The 24271-nt window shown below is 57.5% G+C and overlaps 2 protein-coding genes across 2 annotated transcripts in view; both read right to left on the reverse strand.

The window, feature by feature from the left end:
* ZAP70 (zeta chain of T cell receptor associated protein kinase 70) overlaps positions 1 to 228 on the reverse strand; it is a 31090-nt gene extending 30862 nt beyond the window's left edge. Inside the window, exon 1 of the mRNA XM_084900416.1 lies at positions 56 to 228. The gene's annotated coding sequence lies outside the window, so the exon portion shown is untranslated. The remainder of the gene's footprint in view (positions 1 to 55) is intronic.
* A 4934-nt stretch (positions 229 to 5162) lies between these two features.
* On the reverse strand, positions 5163 to 21950 carry LOC311631167 (uncharacterized protein C2orf92; the record flags this gene model as incomplete). The annotated part of the gene is made up of 5 exons (XM_084900981.1): positions 5163 to 5585; positions 7760 to 7901; positions 8924 to 8992; positions 15437 to 15564; positions 21934 to 21950. The coding sequence occupies 5 exons, from the start codon at positions 21948 to 21950 to the stop codon at positions 5453 to 5455; spliced, it is 489 nt and encodes a 162-aa protein (XP_084757107.1). The 3' UTR covers positions 5163 to 5452.
* Positions 21951 to 24271: the final 2321 nt, after the last annotated feature.

The raw sequence follows: 24271 nt of genomic DNA on the forward strand, positions 1-24271 counted from the left end.
CCCTGCAGGGGGGCTGCTGGCGGGACAGAGGCAGGAGGCTGGCGATGCCACTCACCTTCGCGGCAGCGGGCAGCGGGCAGCGGGCAGGGGCGGCGGAGGCTGTGCTCTGAGCAGTGAGCAGCGGCTTCTCTGAAACTTGGCCTGTTTCCTTGATGCAAAGACAGGAAAGAGGCTGCATTTGAAGTTTACGTCTCAGTCACAAAGTGCTGCGCTCAAGGAAAGTTGTATTTCCGGGGCCACCAGCCCGCCCCCCACCCGCCCCCGCCCCAGCTGGAGGGGAACTGGGCTGCCTGCCGTCCAGGTGATGCAGGAATGGTGATTCCAACAGCACCCTAGCCTGGGGGCGGGGGAGCGGAGTGTCCGGAATGGGGGGGACAGCAGTGGGAGGGGGATCCCCAGGACGCACTGGAAACGGGAACGCCCCACTTTCCCCTCCCGGGGGGCGCGGACCCAGCTGCCCTGGCTGAGCTGCCGGTAAGAGTGATGTGTTTATTCCACCGGCAGTTAAAGACAGAGAGGGAAGCCTACTGAGCAGGGCCCACCGCAGAGGCTCGGAGCACCCAGCGCCACAGGCATCGGCACACAGGATCAGCACACAGGATCGGCACACAGGATCGGCACACAGGATCGGCACACAGGCTTTGGTCGGCACACAGGGGTCGGTCGGCAAGCACAGCTGTGTCTGCCCTCCGAGGGCTCACGGGGGAGCCCAGGGAGATGGGCTGGGAGCAGAAGCCGGGGCACTGTGCGCCCCCAGAGGAGCCTCGCAGCCTGGGGGTGCCGGGAAGGACTCAGAGGGGTCCTGTCAGTCCTATCAGGACGCAGGGCTGGGAGCCCCCGTGCCCACCCAGCCCCCCCAGCCCACCTGGGACCTCTCCCTCATGCCGCACGCTGATCCCCACCTCCTGTTCTGGCCACAACCACTTCCTCGTCCTCTCCTTCCCCCCTCACACTCCCTCCCCATGGTGCCTGCCTGCACGCTGGCTGACCGGGTGGCCACACCTCACAGCTGCTCCCTCAGCCTTCGGAGCCCCCCCCCCGCCCCCCCTCTCCCTGCTGCAGAGCCCGGCTTAGCCTCCTCCACCCGCTCCCCCTGCGGCGCCCGCGGCCTCTGCTGGCCTCTCGGACCCGTGGGGCTGTCGTAGGCCCACTGCTGAGACCCCAGAATCCGTCTCCTCTGGGTCCTGCCGCTGGGTAAGAGGGCTCAGCTCCCCAGCCCGCCTGACGAAGTTTCCTCCATGCCCACCCAGACCTGCCCTCCGGACCCCCCCCCCCGCCCCGCCCCTGGTCCTGCTGCCCCAGCTCGCCCACCCTCCCCCTCACGCAGGACGTGTTCTGGGCTCCGGCCGGGCTACCCCCCCGTGTAGAGTCCCCGGATGAATGTGTTCTGTTGGAAGCCCCCTTCCCACAGGCACCTGAAACTCAGGAGGCAGAGAAATTGTTTCCACACTGGCCTCCCGGTGCGGGGAGAAGGATGGCCAGCAGGCTGAGCGGGGTCACAGCAGAAGCCTCCCAAGCAGGGCAGACTCCGGCCCACGGCCACGGGTGTGACGTGCCTGCCTACGGGCTTCACAATGCTGCAGGCAGTTTACAGCTTCACCAGTTTCCCCAGATGAGCTAAGTGAGGCCGGCGAGGTGCAGGCGTGGGAGCGACCTCGGCGGACAGAGGAGGGGAACCTGTGAGCTGGACGCGGAGAGCCGGGCGGGGAGCGGCTCCACGTGGGCGGGCGCCCGCGGGGCAGCAGCGGGGCTGCCGGCTGGGTCTTCGGGCCTGGGAAGGGCTCCGTGCCGGAGGCATTGGCTCAGTGGCCCTGGGGCGCCTCCTCACGCTGCCTGCCCCCCACAGTCTGAGATGGGCCTGCAGACAAGGCCGCTCGGGGGGCCAGAGTGGGGAGACCCGTGGGTGCGGCCTGCGAACGCTCAGGGGAAAGAGCAGACGGTGACACGTGGGCTGGAAAGCTGGGGGGGTTTCGGTAAACATTCACTCCAGACAGGCAGAGAGCCTCGGAGGAAGTTGATTGCTCACCCTCACACCCCCAGGCCTCCGCCCACACATGTCCCAGCCTGACTCTCTCCACCCACCGCTTCTACCCGCCTCCGCCTCCAGGAAGGCCTCCGGGCCTCTGACTGGCCGGTGGGGACTGGCGTCGGCTTCACCTGTGCACAGGCCAGATGGGTTCCAGGGCTAAAGGGACGCCAGACACAGCCGGGGAGACCTGCAGCCAGGGGGCTGGGGAGAGGCTCCCCCTCAGCCGCCACCCCCCACGGGAGGGCAGCCCCTGCCCCAGGCCCTCCTCAGCCCTTCCCGCCTGGGTCTTCAGCCGCGCGCTCTCCTGCCTTCCCTCTGATGGCCAGACGGCGGGCTTTCCTCTTGTTCTTTCTGGCTCTGCCATCATAGCTCAGGGGCCTTGGGCACGTCGCTGGCGCTCTGTGTCTTAGCTTCTCACCTAGGAAACGGCACCCGCCCCACAGGCCATCGCGGCCTCACCGTCACAAGCATTCCCGAGTTCCCACCCGCCCCCATTCTTTTTTAAATCCTCACTCGAGGATGCGTTCTTACTGATTTTGAGAGAGAGCAGGAGAGACATCCGTCAGTGACCTCCCATACACATCCCCACCCGCAGCCTCGGAATGTGCCCTGGCCAGAAAGGGAGCCCACATTCTGTGTGCGGGGCGGCTCTCCAAACCGCTTGACCGGGCCTGAGTTTTCCCGTGTTACAGGCTGCTCCTGAGCGCCCGGGCCAAGGGCAGCGGCAGGACTCCCTTGCGCCCTACAGGGGCAGCTCTCAAGTTCTGCATCGGCTAAGGCTAAGTAGGAGCTTAAAGGTTGAAAGTGACAGCTCCGCCCCCACCAAATTTTTCATCCAACTTGGTTTACATCAGAAGAGACCAATGGCTGGCTCCTTACACACTCAGACCACGACGGCAGTGTCCCCTCTTCAGACAGTCCTCCGGGGCTGCCTGTACCCAGCACTGAGCCCTCCTCGGGCCAGACGCCGCTCTGAGCAGCAGGGGTCTGCTGTGAACAGGCAGATGCATCCCTGGGGGAGCTGGCCCTCCGGGGAGGGAGGGAGAGAAGACGCCAAATGCACGGTTGTTCTGAGAAGTATATCGGGGAGTTTAAAGTGCCGAGGAGCAAAGCAAACCAGAGCTGTGTGGCAGGTGGTTTGGAGCCGAGGGCAGCCTGCTGAGGGGTAGCCGGTGAGGAAAGACTTGCAGGAGGTGCGGGGGGAGGGGCATTGGAGATAGTGGGGCAAGAGCATTCTGCGCAGAGGGACCAGCCCGTGCAAAGGCCCTGGGGCAGGACGTGACCTCGGGGAGCTGGGGAGTTGCACATAGTGTTCGGTGGATGTGGCAGGGATCCAGGAGAAGCCCGCGGTTGTGGATCCTGCACAAGCTTTTCTAACACCATCTGTTGACTTCACCCTCAGACAGCTTTCCTTCCTGGGGTCCAAGGTAGTGACTCAGCTTCCAATCGCACTCAAGGAGCAGGGAATCTCTAACTATCCCCCGCGAGAGCCCCCAGCAGCTCACTGGCCGGGAGGGTCACACGCCACCCCCAGCCAGCGATTGTGTGAGAGGGCTTAGGACCAGGTGCCCACCACACCAGCCTGAGAACCCGGGAAGCCAGACTGTGGCTGGAAGGAGGGGGAAGAAGGCTGGGCAGGCAAAGAGCCAACGCCTCACAGAATAATCACAGCAGCTAAAATTTATTTGTTCATCAATAGTCAACACGGCTTCTCGTGGCCCCGGCGAAGGTGCACTAAATGCTCACGACAGTCCACGGAGCAGGCTGGCCCCATTTTACAGACAGAGAAGTTGAGGCCTGAGGTGTCACAGCTAGGGAGTGGCAGAGCTGGGCTCTCCTGGCTCACGGCGCTGGGACAGGCTGCCGGGCCGAAGGTGGCACGGTGGAGTGAGGGCACACTGACAGAGGGGCCCCTTGTCGGACAGAGAAATGGGGACACAGCCGACAGCTGAGGGCAGGCTGCGGGCCTGCGGGCGATGGCCGGCCGGGGCACAGGCCGGAGGCGGCGCACCCCACTTGTTCCTCAGATGGAAGCCTGAGGCAGGGGCAGGCCAACAGGAGGTGGGTGACTCTCAGGTCGGGTGCTGGGGAAATCCGGGGTTTGCCAGGTGCCTGCGGTGTACACCGGCCCTGAGCTCAGGAGGACGCCAGCAGCCTGCCCTCAGGAAGGTGCTCGACCGTCTCTCCCTGCGGCGTCCCCAGCACCCAGCCCGGAACAGTGCCAGGCACATAGCAAGTGGCCCATAAACCACAGCCCTGCAAAGGAGGTGCATTCCTACCCGCGGCCAGGACGGGAGACTGAGGCCCAGAGGAGGCCGAGGAGGCCGCTGGGCCCAGCTTCCCATGGAGCACTCGCTGTGAGGGTGGTCACAGAGGCCCGGCAGGCAGGCCCACACAGGCCCAGCAGGGGGCCCTGGAGGCCAGGGCTGGGTGTATTGGCCTCCAGGCACGTGTCTGGCCCGGGAGGTGCTGATAAATCCGCCTTGAGTGGGGCCAGCGCTCACTGAACAGCCGCTTCGGTGCTGAATGGGAGAGAGCTCCCCCTGGCGGCCACCCAGGGCCCACCCTTCTTCCTCCTGTTCCTCCCGCCCATTCTCCTGCCCCTCTTCCCTCCAAATCTGCCCCCCCCCCCCCCCCCCCCCCCCCCGCCGCCACACCACTCCCCCTCTTCCATTTTCTTCTCACCGCATTGCTCTTCTCCCCGCTCCCACACCCAGATCTTCCCTCCTCCTCCCCACCCCACTTCTTCTTCCCGGCCCTGCTCCAGCCCAGCACCGCTATCCCAGCCCTCTCCCCTCCCCTCAATCCCTCCCCTTCCCTCCCCACCTTATCATCTCCCCCATTCCCGTCCAATCCCTCCCCACCCCCACCCCACCCCGGTGTGTCTCCGGCGGGTTTCCACACCCCTTCCTGGCACACCACCCCCTCTCCTGCCCTCTGATCTCCCCTTCCTCGCCCTCGGACAGCTTGGTGCTGAGCCGGGAGCTGAGTCCCCCTGAGCACAAGGCAGGCACCAGGCTGAGGCAAGAGCGCCCCCGGGTGGCGGCAGGGACCTCTGACCTGCCGCCTCCGTGTTCTGGGCCACACGACAACGCTCCTGCCCCCTGCAGCACCCAGAGACCTCGCCCCCACAGCAGCTCAGCCCGCCGCCTCTCCGGCAGTGCCCGCGCGCCCGCCTCCAGCACCTCTGGGCCTCGGTACTCTGACATCGGTACTAGGTGCTCAGCTATGTCTGTCTGACAAAGGACTGAGTCAGTGAACCAAGAAACCGGTGTTGTCAGCTCTGCGGGGTGAATACCGAGCGCGCTGCACCAGGCCCTGGGTGGGCACTCGGCCTCGGCGCCTGAGCTGGGAAGTAAAAGTTCGCAGGGTCCCCCTCCAGCCGGGAGCCCGGTGTCTGCGGGGACCGAGCTGCTGGCCAGCCTAGGTGCAGGAATCGCTGTTCAGCTGCTTCTGCTGCCCCGCGCTGCTCCTGGGGATCTTTTCCTGAAACTTTTGCCACCACGACTTCTCGCTCATTATGAAGATGTTGTAGGTCACGTTGGCCGGCGGGTAGCTAGACAACACAGAACGCACTGAGGCGTGCCACTGGGAGACCCCACCTGCGCTCCCAGAGGGCGAGGTTCCTCCCTCTGCCCAGCCCCGCCCCCAGGGCCCCCCATCACTGGGTCCTGGGGGAAGTGACGGTCCCCATAGGACACGGGAGGGGGGTGGCGAATCTGATGGGTGAGCGCTCAGCAGAACGGGGGAGCGGGCCAAGCTGGCTTCTAGCTCTTCCAATCCTGTCGCTAACTTCTGCCCCGTCCGGCCCCTCCCGTGTGCCCCAAGGCCGTCCCTGTTCCCAGAGCTGGGAGCTGGCTGTGAGGTGGCCCCGCCCGGGACACCACACCAGCCCCTGAGGACCAGCGGAGCGCCCAGCAGGCAGGCAGGGCCTGCGGGCCTGCGGGAGCCGCTCTGCCTGTGACCAGGAATGTGTGTCCCGACGGATGAGAACCAGGCGCAGAAGCTCAAGGTACGGTTGCAGATTTGCATAATCTTGTACATCGTGTTTCCCAAAGTGTGGTACGCGTACCCCCAGGGGTACGGGAAGAGTTTGGTGGGGGTACGCGTTGCACCAGAGTTCGGTGGGGATATGCACTGCGCCTAATTCTACGTTCTCATGAGTACGAGGGGTACTCGGCGTTACGGAAATTATAGAAGGGGTGCACATATGTCAAAAGTTTGGGAAACACTGTTGTACATGATCTCCTTCCCAGCCTGCTAGTGGCAGACCCACTGGGCCCCGAGCCCCCATCCAGGGGGGTAATCAAAGCATCTAATGACTGGTACAGGCAGACACTGTCCAGCAGAGGGCCCCGCCCGCCAGGCATTGACCCCCAGGTGCAGACCTGGGGAAGACTGGGCAGTCTGCGGGGGTTCTGGGAAGGGGTTCACCAACCAGTAGAGCTGTCTTCCATACCCGAAAACCGGCTGCCATCTCCTCCCCAGCCTCCCCCCTCCGCCCTCCTGCCGTGCTGGTCCCCCCCTCCCACCCCATCCTGCTGCTGCTCTCCCAGACGGAGGCTGCCGGCTCCTCTCAGCAGCCCGCACATGCCGGTAGGTGTGGCCAGGAGAGGGCAGCATGGCCCAGGCTGGAGAGCCAGAACCTGGCTGTGATCCGAGCCTGAATGGCACCGCCTGAACACCGACAGCTGACCTCCAGCCAGTGTGGCTCAGTGGATAGAGCACAGACCCTCAGACTAAAGGGTCCCAGGTTCAATTCAGGTCGAGGGCACATACCGTGGTTGCATGCTCTATCCCAGCCTGGGTCAGGGTGTGTGTGGGAGGCAGCCATCAATGTCCCTCTCTCACATCAATGTTTTTCTTTCTGTGTCTCCCTATAAAACAGAACCAATGGAAAAAATGCCCGGTGAGTATTAACAAACAAACAAATTTGTGCCAGCTGGCGTGGTTCCGTGGTTGAGCATCAACAGGAGGTGACGGTTTGATTCCTGGTCGGGCACATGCCTGGGTTGCAGACTCAATCACAGTGTGGGGCGTGCAGGAGACAGCCGATCAGCGATGCTCTCTCATCATTGTTGTTTCTTTTCTTTTTTCTTTTTTTTTAAATATATTTTATTGATTTTACACAGAGAGGAATTGAGAGGGACAGAGAGTTAGAAACGTCGATGAGAGAGAAACATCAACCAGCTGCCTCTTGCACACCCCCCACTGGGGATGTGCCCGCAACCAAGATACATGCCCTTGACTGGAATCGAACCCAGGACCCTTCAGTCCGCAGGCCGACGCTCTATCCACTGAGCCAAACCGGTCCCGGCTCATCATTGTTGTTTCTATCTCTCTCTCTCCCTCTCCCTCCTCCTCTAAAAGCAATAAAAATGTTTTTAAAGAAATAATAATAAATAAAACACAAACCTGACAGCCGAGTTACCTGAGCTCTTGCACAGGAGGTGCCGATGGCCACCAGGCCTGGCGCCCTGCCCTCCCCCCTCCCCCCCCCCCCCCCCCCCCCCGCCCGGGAGCCCGCCCTCCCCCGTCCAGGCCCGCGGGGAGCTCCGCCCTCCCCCGTCCAGGCCCGCCGGGCTCTCCGCCCTCCCGGTCCAGGCCCGCAGGGAGCTCCGCCCTCCCCCCCCCTCCAGGCCGCGGGGCGCTCCGCCCTCCCTGTCCAGGCCCACAGGAGTCCGGGCCCAGCACGGGCGCTTGGGGAGGGAGCGGGAGGAGACCACTCACAGCGCCTGCTTCCTCCGGTTGAGGACGGTCAGCAGGAGCAGCAGCAGCAGGAGGATGCCGGCCACCGAGCAGATGAGGATGACGGTGTTCCTCTGGAGGAAGCGCAGGAGCTGCAGGCACTGCACCGTCCTGTTCCGCGCGTCTACGGGGAAGACACGGCGAGCCAGAGGCGCCGGGCAGGGACACCCGGGGCTCCAGCACCCCTCCGGGAGAGGGAGCTGGCTCTCAGGAAAGGCATCGGGGGCTCCTGTGGCGGAGGTGGAGACCTCAGGCCCCACACCAGGTTGTGGGACGTGGGGGGCAGAGGGGAGCTCAGCCGGGGAGGGGCAGCCACTAGAGGAGGGGCACGCGCTTAAGGACAGTGAGCCAGGTGTTCGGTTTGCAGCTCTTCCCAGGTCCGGACACAGCCTGCCGTGCCCTCCTGCTCCACTCCAGCTCCGGGAATCCTCGCAGAGTGGCTGCTGCGGGAGGGGTCTGGGGGTTTTGTGACATAGGGAAGTGTGACCCCGAGGTGACCCTGAGCGCCTGCGGCCGGGGACTTGCAGGAACCCTGAGGGCGGCAAGCGCGGACTTGGGAGTACAAGGCAATCGTAGCTACTCCTCAAAGAAGACCCCAGCCCACATCGGGGACACGTTTGGAGAATGACCAAAAGGGAAACGGATTCAGGGGAACGGGGCGCAGGGGTGCTGGCAGGAGGGGCCGGCCTGGGCCTGGCTGCTCCGCTCCCCTGCATCTTTGCCGTCCGGAGGCAGTGCCATCGGGAACAGGACGGACTATGTTGCAACAATTTAGCATTTCACCTCTCAGGGAGGGGATGTTTGATAATGTTTGATAACGGTGGCTGTGAGGAGAGAGTGAACTGGTCTTGGTCCCAACACGAAGCCCTGATGGGCAGGTTCCTACCCTCGCTGGCTGGGCCCAGGCTCAGGTAACCCCGGGACCAGGCTCAGGGCGGCCTTCGTCCTTCCTGTGGGCAGGGAGCCGGGCGCCCTGGCCTGGCAGCTGGTGCCCCTGGTGTGAACGGGCCAGGCTGTGCAGGAACAACACAACAGTAGCACCTTCTCTAAAGGTGGTCAAATGCCTGGAATTAAAGGTGTGCTGACTTCTAGTCCCTCAAAATGCCATGCGAGGCCTACAGACACGCCCGCGGAGCGGCTAGTTACCTGGGAACTGGTCGCTGACCGCCCGGTGGAACAGCGAGGGCCCCTTCCCCACCTCCTCCGGGGCGTGGCCTGCAAGACACCAAAGACAGAATGGCAAAGCGCGTGTCTGAGAGCGGCCCACGGCCCGCGGCCACTTCTGTTTGAGGATGAAGTCACTTCCTCTCAATCAGAGTGAGAAGTTGGGAGGGTTTTGGAGAAGACTCCAAAGTGCACCCAAGTTTTGTTTTTATTTTTTATTTTATTATTTTTTTAAAATATATTTTATTGATTTTTCACAGAGAGGAAGAGAGAGAGATAGAGAGTCAGAAACATCGATGAGAGAGAGTCATCGATTAGCTGCCTCTTGCACACCCCCTACTGGGGATATGCCCGCAACCAAGGTACATGCCCTTGACCGGAATCGAACCTGGGACCCTTCAGTCCCCAAGCCGACGCTCTATTCATTGAGCCAAACCAGTCCCGGCTGTTTTTATTTTTTAATCTAACGAGGTAGTGGTTGTTGAACCTGAGTGCATGTCAGAATCCTGGGGCCTGGTTAAAACACAGATTGCTATAGAATGTCGACTGTAATTGAAAATTTTTTAAAATTTTAATTAAAACACACACACACACCACTGGACCTCACCCCAAAGGTTCGGGTTCATCGTCTGGGAAGGCCTGAGAGTGACCCTGCTGACGGCAGGCTGTGAGGACCTGCCAGCCGGGCACCGAGCAGCCCTGAGCCCCAGGCTCTGCTAGAATCAAACAGAGACAATGAGACCCACCTCCTGAATGGACTGCTGTGCATGAAAACGGTGTATAACACAAAGTACTATTAAAAACATGTCTTAGCCCTGACCGGTTTGGCTCAGTGGATAGAGTGTCGGCCTGCGGACTCAAGGGTCCCAGGTTCGATTCTGGTCAAGGGTATGTACATTGGTTGCGGGCACATCCCCATTAGGGGATGTGCAGGAGGCAGCTGATCGATGTTTCTCTCTCATCAGTGTTTCTAACTCTCAATCACTTTCCCTTCCTCTCTGTTTTAAATCAATAGAATATATTTTATAAAATGTGTCTTAAATTGTAAGGGCAGGACAGGAACACGGACTAGTCTGAAACACTCATTTACTGATAGAGTGCCTGCAGAATGGTTTAGGACAGTGGTCGGCAAACTCTGTTAGTCAACAGAGCCAAAGATCAGCAGTACGAGGATTGGAATTTCTTCTGAGAGCCACATTTTTTAAACTTAAACTTCTTCTAACGCCACTTCTTCAAAATAGACTCGCCCAGGCCGTGGTATTTTGTGGAAGAGCCACACTCAAGGGGCCAAAGAGCCGCATGTGGCTCTGAGCCACAGTTTGCCGACCACGGGTTTAGGAGAGAGAGACAGGGTTGAGAACTCAGTGTCTGCGTCCTAACTCCGCCAACGGCCGCCTTGAGCTGTTTGTGCGGAGCCCGCAGGGCCAGCGTGAGCTCAGCCTGGGGAACGGCAGCAGAGGCCGCGGCCGCCCAGACAGGAGCCGCCGTCGGAGGGCTGGGAGGTCCGACTGTTCCAGGAGCAAACGGAGCCGTGGCAGGAGCCCACAGGCTCCGTCCGGACCGTTCGCAGTCAGAGGAGGGCTGTCGCAGGGACGGGGAGTGAGAAGGAAGGAAGCCGAGCCCGGGAGACTGCTGTGCTGGCGGCAGCTCCGGGTGGGCTCCGCTAGTCCTCCCCAGGGGGTGGGAGGGAGCACCTCTGAGGTCTTAGCTATACCCGGGGAAAGAGAAATGTGTTCCTTCTTCAGTTTGGCTGGAAAAGGGAGAAAACACGCAGCACGCTGTGACTCAATCACTTGCCTTTGCAATGCCAGCTGTCCGTGGGCCTCAGTACCCGAGCTGTAAAATGGGGGCGTATACGCAATGCTACATACATGGGGCTGCAGGGGAAATGAAGCAATGTAGCTGAAAAACTCCTGTGGCCTAGCTGGTTTGGCTCAGTGGATAGAGCATCAGCCTGTGAACTGAAGGGTCCTGGGTTCAAGCTGGTCAAGGGCACATGCCCGGGTTGTGGGCTCGATCCCCAGTAGGGGGCATGCAGGAGGCAGCCGATCAATGATTCTCTCTCATCGCTGATGTTTCCTTTTCTCTCTGTCTGCCTTCCTTTCTGAAATCAATAAAAATACATTTTAAAAAAGAAAGAAAGATGCTGGGAAATCTGATCAGATACATGAAAAAAAAATTGAAACTAGATCACCAATTTACGCCATACACAAAAACAAACTCAGAATAGCTAAAGGACTTAAATGTAAGATGGGAAACCATAAAAATTTTACAAGACTCCATAGGCAGCAAAATAGCAGACATATGTTGTAGCAATATCTTTATCAATACAGCTCCTCAGGCAATGGAGAGTAAGGAGAAAATAAACAAATGGGGCTACATCAAAATAAAAAGCTTCTGCAGGCAAAAGAAACCATCAACAAAATAAATATGGGAGGACATATTTGCCAATGCTATTTCTTTTTCTTTTTCTTTAATATATTTTATTGATTTTGTACAGAGAGGAAGGGAGAGAGATAGAGAGCTAGAAACATCAATGAGAGAGAGTCATCGATCAGCTGCCTATCGATCAGATATGCCCATGCAAGAGGCAGCTGATACTGGGGATATGCCCACAACCAAGGTACATGCTCTTGACCAGAATCGAACCCGGGTCCCTTCAGTCCCCAAGCCGACGCTCTATCCATTGAGCCAAACCAGTTTTGGCTTGCCAATACTATTTCTGATAAGGGTTTAATCTCCAAAATTTACAGAGAACTCATACAAATTAACAAAAGGAAGATAACAATCCAATCAAAAAATGGGCAAAAGACCTAAAAAGACACTTTTCGAAAGAGGACATACAGAAGGCTGAGCAACATATAAAAACATGCTCAAAGTCACTAATCATTGGAGAGATGCAAATCAAAACGACAATATGGTACCATCTCACACCTGTCAGAATGGCTATCACCAACAAATCAACAAACGACAAGTGCTGGCGAGGATCTGAGAAAAAGGAACCCTCGTGCACTGCTGGTGGGAATGCAGACTGGTGCAGCCACTGCGGAGAACAGTATGGAGTTTCCTCAAAAAGTTTAAAAAAAAAAAAAAAATGGAACTCCCATTTGACCCAGTAATCCCACTTCTAGGAATATATCCCAAGAAACTAGAAACACCAATCAGAAAGGATATAAGCACCGTTATGTGCATAGCAGCACAATTCTCCATAGCTAAGATTTGGAAACAGCCTAAGTGCCCTTCAGCAGATGAGTGGATTAAAGAACTGTGGCACATCTCCACAATGGAATACTACGCTGCTATAAAAAAGAAGGAATTCTGACCATTTGCAACAGCATAGATGGAACTGGAGAGCATTATGCTGAGTGAATGAGAAAGATAAATATCACATAATCTCACTCATATGTGGGATATAATGATCAACATAATTTGATGAACAAGAACAGATCCAGAGACAAATGGCAGGGGAAGGGGGTGGTTAGAGAGCAACCAAAGGACTTGTATGCATGCATATTAGCATAACCAGTGGACACAGGCACGGGGCGGTGGGGGCTTGCCCGGGGTGGGAATGGCTGGGGGGTGGAGGGTGTCAATCAGGGGGAAAGGAGACATATATAAAACTTAAGACAATAAAGATATAAAATAAAAATTTTAAAGAAAAAAAAGCCTCTGTGTCTGTGCACACTAAGGGCTCCATGTATTTTAATTGTATCGGCAGCTGGCAGGGGAGCCCTGCCCTGGGCAGGCACATCCCACCTCCCGCTGCCCAACCACCTGCTGGGATCACAGGCCCACCCAGCCGCCCGCCTCCTCCCCCGGGTCACACGGTGGAAGGGGCTGCGGTGACTGAACCACGGGACGTTTGTGAAAACGGAAGGAAACGACCTTTGAAAGCAGGTGGCAGGGCGGTGCGAGGCCCATGCTCAGGCTCAGGCCTTGGAAACGCCGCTCACCACTCACTTCCAACAACAGCCCACGGCGCCTCGTGACATTGCTGGTTCACGGCTCTGTGGGCCCCCGCACACGGGGAATCATACTTGGGCGAGGAAGGAAAAAGACAAGATGCAAAGGAAGCGAGGATGTAATTAACATATAATAGCAAGGAAACCTCTGCCACAGACTGCAGCTGTCACGCACGCCAGCCTCCTCCCACGCCTACTGCGCCTGAGCCTCAGCCTCAGAGACTCGCTCTTTCCACCCACCCCACCCCGAGCAGCTGGGGGAGGGGCGAGGGAAGGGGTAAGAGGGGAGACACGGGACTTGCAAAGATCCTCTGAAGACTCCTCTGACCCTTGAAGAGAAAGGAGCTGGGGCTGCTCCTCCCACCCGCTTCGCCCCTGCCTGGGAAGTGGGTGTGATGTCCGGAGCCACAGAGGCCATCTTGTGACCAAGAGACATAAGCACCAGACAAGGCCCTGCTGACCTCACACAGACAGACCCTGACTGGGGTGAGGGGCAGGGGGGTCGTGCCAAGGGCACTCCGAACTGGCACACAGATATGGCAACTTTGCTTGGTGTGACGGCGCGTGTTTGTACGGGGGACCTGAGTGTACGTCCTCCAAATCCTAACACCGTGTAGGCAGGGACAGGATGAAGACTATCGGCCCTTCTGACCCAAAGCCCGTGTGGAGCCCTTGCTCTGCTCAGAACTGTGCAGCGGCTGCAGGTTCAAAGCGGATGGAGACGGGCTGCTTGGCCCGCATCCCAGAGCCACCCAGACACATGGCAGAGGCAGACACGCCCAGACCTGGCGGGCACACCGGCACTGCCACACAGAACAAGGCGAGGGCCCGGCAGACGGAGAGGAAACCCGCCTCAGCCCAGGCGGCCAGGAGGCAGGCCCCGGGCTGAGCGGCTGCAGAGAACCCGGGCCCTGAAGTCCGAGCCTGGACCAGGCTGACCCTGGTATCTACTGAGACCCAAGGCCAGTGCTGTCCACAGAGCTGGAACCAGGGAACTCACTCACCAACACGCGGGCTCACGGGGCTCATGGCAGCCTGGGGGTCTGTCTGTGACCGGCAAGCAACCTGGGGATGGCCCCGGGGGACACTCACCCCCTGACCTGCCGGCACCAGGCGACGCCGGGGCGGCCAGCAGGCAGCTGCAGGCCCACGACGCCCACCCGGTGCCACAGGCCAGCCCTGAGCCGCACAGAGGACCCGGGACCAGCCAGCTCCGTGTTCCCCCGGGCTGCCAGGCGCCACAGGAAGCCCTGAGCCGCACAGAGGACCCGGGACCAGGCAGCTCCATGGCCCCCGGGCTGCCCAGGCCAACGCAGCCCCCAGGCACGCTGTCCGCAGCGGCTCCCCATCCCCTCACAGCCGCTGTGCGTGAAAACCACCCACGAGAATCGGTCCGGCCCGGAGGCAGAAGGACAGCAGATTCTGAAGCTCAGCAAACCCGTCACTTGTAATTCTGCCTCTGCCTTTTCCTGGGCACACTTTCTGAAATCTGTTACTTTCTCCTGCTGTCTGTCTGAGAACAGCCGTGCTGCTTTCTCCTAGGCTTCCTTTGCTAAGCGCCATGCATCTGACACTTATCCAGAGTCCTTTCTCGAGGGCTGTCGGTGTGTCTGCGGCTGGTCTGTCTGCGCCTGGTGAGGAGATGCTTACACAAGGACAGAAACTTGACCGTCACGTTCTCCCTGCACCGTGACAAGCTCTCACCAGCAGCCCCCTGGTGAGCGGGTGACCTGCAGGCTCCTGGGGGCGGCTCAGAGGGACCGGCCGGCTTCCCGGTGGCCGGCGCTGCCCAGGCGGACGCTGGCATGACACCGGGCAGCTCGGTAGGTCCTGGGGGTGATGGGTCCTCCCGAACCCCGAAGCAGACACCACCTTAGGTGCACGCAGTCCCCGCCCTCACAGGTGGGCTCGAGGGACCTGGAGGAGGAAAGAGGTCTCGCTCCTGGACGGGACCCCCAGGGCAGGCACCAGCTGGCGCCCCCTCCTTCATGCAGCGGGTCAGCGACCAGCGAGGCAGTCACGGCGGATTTCTCAGCCGCTTAGGAGAAAAGGCTCCGGGCCCTGTCACTCTCAGTGGTAAGTGGGCGGTGTGGGGAGCTGGATGAGGCCCAGCGGGGACTCACATGAAGGCTGGGCCTCATCGATCAACCCGGGACTCACTCCCACACCAAGGAGCCTGGTGGCCGGGAGGGGTGGGCGGCTCAGGCTGGCAGCCCCCCAGGATGCTGAGCCCTGGGCAGAGGGTCTGGCTCAGCCTCAGGCCTCCCCATCGGCACCGCCCGCCCAGGGGAGGTGGCGGGCTGGGCTCGGGTGGGGCTGAGCCTGGCGCCAGCTGCCGCCACACCCCGGAGGAGCGGAGTCCTTCCCGCCGGTCTCCGCGCTCTGGTCATTCCCAGGACCTGACGCCGGAGACCTCGCCTGGCCTCCATGCACAGCTCCTCTCCCCCCTCCGCCCCCCAGCGCGGGAACAGGCGCCCCTTCCTTCCTTCAGCCGATCAGGGCTCAGGGCTCAGGGCTCTGAGGGGGTGCTCACCGAAGAGTCTAGCCGCGTGTTCCTGCTTACGTGTCCGGGGCGCGAACTCGGAGTTTTTCGAGCTCTTCGGCTGGAGAGAACCTGTGGGACAGACCTCAGCTGTGAGGATCTCCTCGGTCTGCGGATGTCTTCACGCCGCGCCCCCCGCGTGGTGCTCTGCGCGGTGCCCTGCAGGCGGCTGCGCCGGGGACCCGGCCCTGGGTGCGGGGCCCCTGTGAGGCCTGTGGGCTTGGCTGTGAGGCTCCGGGGGTGGTTTTCTCTCTGACGCTGCTGGGAGCGGCACCAACCCCCGGAGGAGGGGCCGGGAGAGCTCACTGACCCCCTTCTCACGGCTCCGGCTCCGCGCTGTCATCTCTGAGGAACTCCCGGCTTCTCAGGGCTCAGTGCTCAGGGCTCAGTGCTCAGTGCTCAGTACTCAGTGCTCAGGGCTCAGTACTCAGTGCTCAGGGCTCAGTGCTCAGGGCTCAGTGCTCAGTGCTCAGGGCTCAGGGCTCAGTGCTCAGGGCTCAGGGCTCAGTGCTCTGTGCTCAGTGCTCAGTGCTCGGGGCTCAGTGCTCAGTGCTCAGTGCTCGGGGCTCAGTGCTCAGTGCTCAGTGCTCTGTGCTCAGTGCTCAGTGCTCAGGGCTCAGTGCTCAGTGCTCGGTGCTCGGGGCTCAGGGCTCAGTGCTCAGTGCTCAGGGCTCAGTGCTCGGGGCTCGGGGATCAGTGCTCAGTGCTCAGGGCTCAGTGCTTGGGGCTCAGGGCTCAGTACTCAGTGCTCAGGGCTCAGTGCTCAGTGCTCGGGGCTCAGTGCTCGGGGCTCAGTGCTCAGTGTCGGGGCAGCAGACCGAGGCGGACACCATGCAGGTTTGTGAGGAGGAACGTCCCCCTGTCCCGGACGGGTGCCGCAGGAGGGCTGGGTCGTGGAGACGGGGTGACCTTGCAGGAGGAGCGGGAGCAGTACCCCGTTCTCGCTCCGGCCACACCGGTCTGGGTGGGGAGGGGCTCAGCCCCAGGCTGCCCCCGGGCCATCGGGTGAGCTCCGGGAGCCCCTGGCTCCGCTGGCAAACGGGAGAATGAAGCAGCGGGTGGATGGACTGGTGCACAGTCTCCTCCCAGACGGCTCGGGCTGCCTCCAAGGTTCTGCTCCCCGTCCTGCGGCTGCAGCAGCGACAGGAACCGCTGGGCTCACCGCGCAGGGACCGGGAGGCTGTTTCACCCCAGGCTCTCCGTGGAGCGGCGACGTCCCCGTGGGCAGACACACTTGTGCTTCGAGGCCATGACCTGCCTTTCCCGGCCCCGGCTCCTGGGCCATCACCCAGGAGAAACCCATGCCCGGGCAGGGTGGCTAAGGCCCCAGCAGCCACCGGCTCTGAGGCCACAGAGCGGCCGGGGCAGCCGGGGCCTGACCTTGAACTCAAAGCCAGTGGCCGCGCCGGCTTCACCGGTTCCCGGCGGACAGTGCGGAGCCAGGGCGTGATGGTGCCCGGGCACACTCAGCGCCACAGGAAATCCGAACCCGGGTTCCGGGACAGGGACACGACTTCGGGCCGCTGTTTGGTGAGTGACAGACACTGGACGTGTTCTGTTGCCGAGATGTGGACCGTGGCGATGGCAGTGTAAGGGAGCCCGGGCAGAAAACATTGGTTCACTGAAACCATCTGCTCTTACAGTGCCCGCCCAGAGGAGGGACTGTGCCCTCTTCCTGCCGTCCCCCTGGCCTGGCCCTCTGCAGAGGGACTCATGTCCCTCACGAAGTGTGACACCTTTTATGACCCTGGTTACTTAGTTTCTGGAGGAGAGCACTGCTCTTCCTCCGTCAGCACTGCGTCCGCGGCTTCTGCTTCCTCCCGGACCGGACACAGGGACAGCCGGAGAATGTCCCGGAGCCCAGTCAGCAGCGAAAGAGCAGGAGGCCGGAGGGTCACCTGGAAACCGTGTTCCTGACGCCTCGTTCAGATCAGCGACAGGTGGCACCAACCGACGCCCATCGGCTGTCGAACGGTCAACATCATGTGGCAGACCCATACCAGGGGGTATCAGTGGGCCATAAAAATCGTGAACACATGCTCAATGAAAGACACGGTCACAAAAGACCACACGTTCGTCCTAACCGGTTTGGCTCAGTGGATAGAGTGTCGGCCTGCAGACTCAACGGTCCCAGGTTCGATTCCGGTCAAGGGCATGTACCTTGGTTGTGGGCACATCCCCAGCAGGGGGTATGCAGGAGGCAGCTGGTCAATGTTTCTCTCTCATCGATGTTTCTAACTCTCTATCCCTCTCCCTTCCTCTCTGTAAAAAATCAATAAAATATATATTTTTAAAAAGACCATACATTATATGATTCTACATATGGAATTTTCAGACGAGACAAATCTATAGAGCAGACTGGTTGTCAGGGGCCTGGGGAGTGGGGTTTGGGGGTGACATCGCCGTTTGAGGGGATGGAAATGCTCTAACATTACCTGGTGGTGATTCACACGTCTTTGTTCTAAAACCTGCTGAATTGTACACATACGAGGGTGAGTTTTATTTTACATGCGAATATCTCTAACTGGCACTTAAAACATAGTGTGTGTGCATATGAAGGGACAGAGAGAACAAGATCGGCCTGACTCACACAGGAGGCTCAATATACGCATCTTCCTGCTGTTCTGCATGTGGTTAGCTGTGCGTGTATGCTGCCCACCATGGAACTCTGGACCTGGGGAAAGGCTCAGAGTGAGGGGGAATGTGAAAGTTACTCCTTCTCCTCAGCAGGAAATCCTTACGGTCGATGCAGGGACATGAAGAAGGTGGGGCTGGGAGGCGACCCTGTTCACCACTCCTGAGCCGCGGGGTGACCACCTCCCTGCCTGACGTGGGCTCAGTGAGCCTCGCACTTCTCTGGCTGCCTCACAGTGACAGTGTCTCAATATATATACACTGAGTGGCCAGATTATTATAATCTCTGAACGCATAATAATCTGGCCGCTCGTGTGTGTGTGTGTGTGTGTGTGTGTGTGTGTGTGTGTATTAGGCCTGGTGCATGAATTCATGGGTGGGGTCCAGCCAGCCTGGCCAGGGGGAGGGGACATGGACAATTGGCTGGCCTGCCTGCTGGTTGAACTCCTGGTCGAGGGGACAATTTGCATATTAGCCTTTTATTATATAGGATATAGACTGAGTGGCCAGGTTATTATGCATTCAGAGATCATAATAATCTGGCCATTCAGTGTGTGTGTGTGTGTGTGAGTGTATGTGTATGCATATTTTCATTTCAGAGCAAGAGGGAGAGGGAAAAAGAGATAGAAACATCAATGATGAGAGAGAAATATTGATTGTCTGCCTCCTGCACACCTTCTACTGGGATCGAGTAACCTGGGCATGTCCCCTGACCAGGAATTGAACTGCGACCCCTGGTTCCTAGGTCACGGCTCCACCCCGGAGCCGCGCCGGCGGCTGCCACAGTACCTTTGCCGAGGTGGGGAGGGTGGTGGGGCTCTGCACCTTGCCAGCAGCCCAGGCAGAGGAGGAAGAAGAGGGTCTCTGCTCCTCTCATCTCTGCCTCGGTCTGGCACCGTCAGAGAGAAGCACGTCTCTGGACTCCTCAGCCGCAGCAGCTGCACGCTGGGGTTCTGTGGAACCCGAGGGCTGTGAAGTCACACTGGAGGCCAGGGGGGCCGTTCTACGGCGGGAGCGGGCGGGCGGGGTCTGCAGACAGGGACCGGAGGGGGTGCCGGAGGGGGGCCGGTGGCTATGCTGCCTCCCTCCATCTGCGTGCCCGGCAGCCTGAAGGCGGAGCTTGCAAGTGAAGGAACTTCACTAAGTCAGCCTAAGTGAATCGGAAGTGGCTAGAACAGCCAGTAAATTCTTAGAATAAATCAAGGTATCACAGTAATCTGTGTATATGCATATTTTCATTTCAGAGCAAGATTTAGGGGTGGGAGGTGGCAGTAATTCAACTAAAAACATTAGGTAATGGCAGCAGCATAAGTCTCATTTTTCTAAAATATCTTCAAAACAGTAAAAACTGACCAAAAAAACAAGAACATATAAAACAACCCAGACTCACCCCCTCAGCCCCGCCCGGAGAAGGCGGCCTCTGCACAGTGCTCCATCGTCTGTGTTTTGGGGTCGTCGCTGAGGGAAGTCTCCGAAGACCCCATCCTCTGGCTCCCGCCACATGTGCCAAGACCTTACCTTCATTGGTGCATTTGTCTTGTCAACACAGGGCCGCTGCCCCCAATCCAAGGCGGACGGGAACCACCAACCTGGGGGCAGTGAAAGGGCAGACTCTTTTCATGGAAATGGAATAACTGCAGCCTCCAGGGGAAACAAAAGTGTCCTCCCTAAAGGCAAAGCAGAAGCAAAAAAGCCTGCTTATACAGAGCAAGTGCTGCCCCATCCCTGATGGGTCCATTTCTATGCAAATTAAGGATCCAAATTTGCAGTTAGATTACCCAAATTGCAATGTCCTGATTGGTCAGAATCATGTGTCCCAATTGGTCGTTATGGAGCCGCTGTGATTGGTTTCTAAAGATGCAAATGAGGCCCTAGCCAGTGGGGCTCAGTGGATAAAGCATCGGCCTGCAGACTGGGAAGGGTCCCAGGTTCAATTCCAGGCAAGGGCACAGGCCCAGGTTGCTGTCTGGCTCCATCCCCCGTAGTGGGCATGCAGGAGGCAGCTGATCAACGATTCTCTCTCATCAGTGATGTTTTTATCTCTCTCTTCCTTTTGAAATCAATAAAAATATTTTTTTTAAAAGATGGCAAGTCTATAATAATAAAAGCATAATATGCTAATTAGACTAGACGTCCTGGACGAACTTCCCGATGAAGCCGGGGCTGCGAGGGAAACCCGGTTCGGAGTGCCGGAGGGAAGCCGGGCCGGCAGCTGGGGAAGGAAGGCCCACTCTGGCAGGAATTTCGTGCCTCGGGCCTCTAGTGAGGCTGTACTAGCAACAGCGCAGCTCCAACTGCACAGGCTGGCTCAGCCCACGGGTCAGACACCGCCGGGAAGCCCTGCACGGACTGAACCAGAGGAACACACGCGGGAGCCGGACTGAAGCAGAGGAACACACGCGGGAGCCGCAGCGGCCCACGCTGGTCTCTCCCGAGATGCAGCGGGAGCGAAAGGCCCGTGAGCCAGGCTGCCGGGCTCTGCTATGAATCTGGGCCCAGTTAACGTGAGGAGGCCCTGTGACAGGCGTAATCCCTTTCAGGGTCAGTAACCGTTATTAGCAAAGGGTAACAGTGACTGAGACTGAACATCAAAGGAATCAGTGCGAGGGTAACGGTCAGGCAGGAGAGGGAGCTGCTGTTGGGAGCTGCTGAGGCGATGGCTCAGAGGAGCAGGAGGGCGTGGCTGCTCCTGGGGCTGCAGGGATTCTCTCTGGCACTGTCATTCTCTACCCACCTTCCTCCCTCTCCTTCTCTCTCTCTCTCTCTCTCTCTCTCTCTCTCTCTCTCTCTCTCTCTCTCCCTCCCTCCAAGGTAAGCCTTCTGAGCTCCTCCCCTTTCGCGTTATCTCAGCTTACCCTCCTGCCTCTGCAGCCAGGTTTGCTCCACAGCGTGTCCCCCTGGGCCCTTTCAGCTGCCCCTTGCCTCACACCCTGACCCCTGCTGTCTGGTGTTCATGGGATTTCTTGTATCCAGGACCCTGGCCTTCTTCATAACTGCTCTTTTATGAATGTTTGTTATGCAGACAACTGTCACTTCAGGATTTTATTTCATTTTTAAAGTAGTACACCGTAAAGACAGACATAGAGACACGGAATAAAAGAGCCCAGAAACAAGCCCTCACATACAGGATCAAATGACCTTTGACGGGTGCCAAAACATGCAATGGGGAAAAGACAGTCTTTTCAACAAATGAGCTGGGAAAACGGGATATTCACATGCAAAAGAAAGAAGGTCCCTTACCAACACCAAATATAAAAACACAAATGCGTTAAAAACCTAAATATAAGAGCTAAAACTATAAAATGTATAGAGGAAAACACTGTGTAAAAAGCTTCAGAACATTGGATTTGGTGATTCAGATATGACGCCAAAGCCAGAGGCAACAAAAATATATATAGACAAGTTAGACTACAAAATTTTTTAAATTGTGTGCATCAAAGTCATTATTAACAGAGTAAAAAGGCAATCCACAGAATGGAAAAAATGTTTGCAAATCATATATCTGATAAGGGATTAATATCCAGAATATAACAGAACTACTAAAAATCAACAGCAGAAAAAGAAACCAAACCAATTTGAAAATGGGCAAAGGACTTGCATAGACATATCTCCAAATGATGGGGGGAGGTGGACTTATAGTTTGATAGCTACAGCACGTGAATTAATCTGAAAAGTAATATTGTTTTAAATCTTAGAACACATACTTACGTGAATAGGGGGTTAAGTTTCTCATATGTGAATAAAAGGTTAAATTTTTCTTAAGTTTCCTTTTGAGGCCTGGGCGAAGCGACCGAGGAGGTGACTCCGCTGTGAATCCAGCAGCAGAACTGATAAGCAGGGTCAGACCCCCTCACCTGAAGTCAAATACCATCTCATCGATCGCCTGATGACTAGACCAGTGTTTCCCAACCTTCTCTCATGATGAGAATCACCTGGTGGAGTTGTTAAAACACAGATTCCTGAATCCCAACTAAGAAGTGCTAAACTAGAATTTTTGGGAACATATAGGTAAAATTGTATACTTAACTAGTGCTCTAACACAGATGTTATATACAGAGCACCACATGCAGCCCCCAGGGGAGTCTGATCCTGCCCGCCAGGTTTTTTGGGCAGTGAGCGCAGCCGAGGTGTTACAGTAGGGATTAGTAGTTCATATAGTCCGGCCCTCCAGCTCTCTGAGGGACCGTGATCTGGCCCCCACTTTAAAAAGTTTGAGGACCCCTGCCCTAGCCCTTCCCCTTTGTCACCCTGCACCTGCTGGGAGACGGGATCTGATGCTTGTAAGCACCCTGTCTTCTTGGCTGGCTGGCCTTCTCAATAAACGCCCAACATGACTCAGCCCTGCCTTTATTGGACACAGTGACAGGCAGCCCGGGCCCAGCAGGGGTTTCCCGGGAACACAAAGAAGACATACAAATGGACAATAAAGCACATGAAAAGATGCTCAATATCACGAAACATTAGAAAAATGCAAATCAGAACTATGCTGATAGCAGATATCTCATCCTCATTGGGATGGCTACTATTTTTTAAAAATACACCAAAACAGCCGAAGCCGGTTTGGCTCAGTGGTAGAGCATCGGACTGCGGACTGAAAGGTCCCAGGTTCGATTCTGGTCAAGGGCATGTACATTGGTTGGGGGCACATCCCCGGTAGGGGGTGTGCAAGAGGCAGCTGGTCAATGTTTCTCTCTCATCGACGTTTCTAGCTCTCTATCTCTCTCTTTTCCTCTCTGTAAAAAAATCAATAAAATATATATTTTAAAAATACACCAAAACAAAACAAGTGTTGGTGAGGCTATAGAGAAACTTGAGCCCTAGTGCATTGCTAGTGGTGCTGCCGCCATGGACAGCAGTATAGAGGCTGGAGGTACTTAGTTAATTCATAGAAACAGAAAGTGCAACAGTGGTTGCCAGGGGCCGGGGGAGAGTGGGAAGTGGGGAATTAGCGTTCAATGGGTGTAGAGTTTCAGTTTTACAAGATGAAAGAGTTCTGGAGATGGATGGTGGTGATACCACAATATTATGAATGTTTTTAATACCATTGAATTGTACGCTTAACATGGTTAAGATAAATTGTATGTTATGTGTATTTTGGCACAATAAAAATGAGAAACGAAAGCAATATATACATAAACAAGTTAAAAACAATTCAATACAAAAGTTTATATTGCAAAAAGAATTCTCCCCTCATTTACCGACATCTACCAATGATCCCCGTCTCATATTGAAGTCCCGAAGGTGTTGCATCTGCTCTTCAGAGCCATTCACACATACAACATTCGGGACACTTGGTCTGGGTTTCTTTGCTTTGATTTGACCCTATGCCCTGATAGTGTTTCATATCAGATTGTACAGAACCCCTGTATGATCTTACACGGCTATGCATCGAGCCATTTTATGAATGCATAGACACCAGATACAAATGAACACATGCCTAGGATTCCACTCGCACTAAGTTCTGAAATTGGCAAAAGGAACCTGTGGTGTTAAATTCAGGAGGGGGGCTGCCAGGAGGAGAAACAGGGCGGTGACTACTGGTGGCCCCTGACGTGCTGGTCAAGCTGTTTCTGAACCTCAGCGATGGATACACGTGTGTCCACATTGTAACAACACGCCAAGTGCACACTCAGGGTTTCTGCACTTTTCTGTATGGTGGTCTCCACTCTTATGATTTATGTCACAGTCTGGTGGGAAAGGCAGAGAGAGAGGCAAATCCCTGTGGCTCAGTTTGGTCAGTGAACTCAGGCGGGTTACAGCCTCTGACTCCAGGGCGGCGGGAAGCTGCCCACGTGTAATCCCAGCGGTTGCTGGTTCTGTAAACGTGGCCAGGTTCCTAGGTGTCCACACCTGTAAAGTGGGAACAACAATGCAATTACGTGGTAGTTACTGCCCGATTTAACATAATCTATGCAAAGTGGGTAGCGGTGCTCCGCCAGCGCCGGAGTAGGTGCTGGATAAACGCCGGCTACCAAGTTACCACTAATTGCAATTGTTACAGGAGGAAGGACCTCCTCCGCGCGCAGTAAATGCTTTGGGTACAGCGGCCAGCGCCAGCCTCCCCGGGGACTGCGCGACCGCCAAGGAGCGAAGGAGCGCGGTCGGAGGTGCTGGCGGTCGGGAAGACGTCTTCCCGGACAGGTGACCTCGTAGCCCCCCCCCCCCCAACCCTTGACTTCACCCGCGTCCCCT

The sequence above is a fragment of the Pipistrellus hanaki genome, assembly GCF_964339955.1.
Source record: "Pipistrellus hanaki genome assembly, chromosome: 12".
Classification (NCBI taxonomy): domain Eukaryota; kingdom Metazoa; phylum Chordata; class Mammalia; order Chiroptera; family Vespertilionidae; genus Pipistrellus; species Pipistrellus hanaki.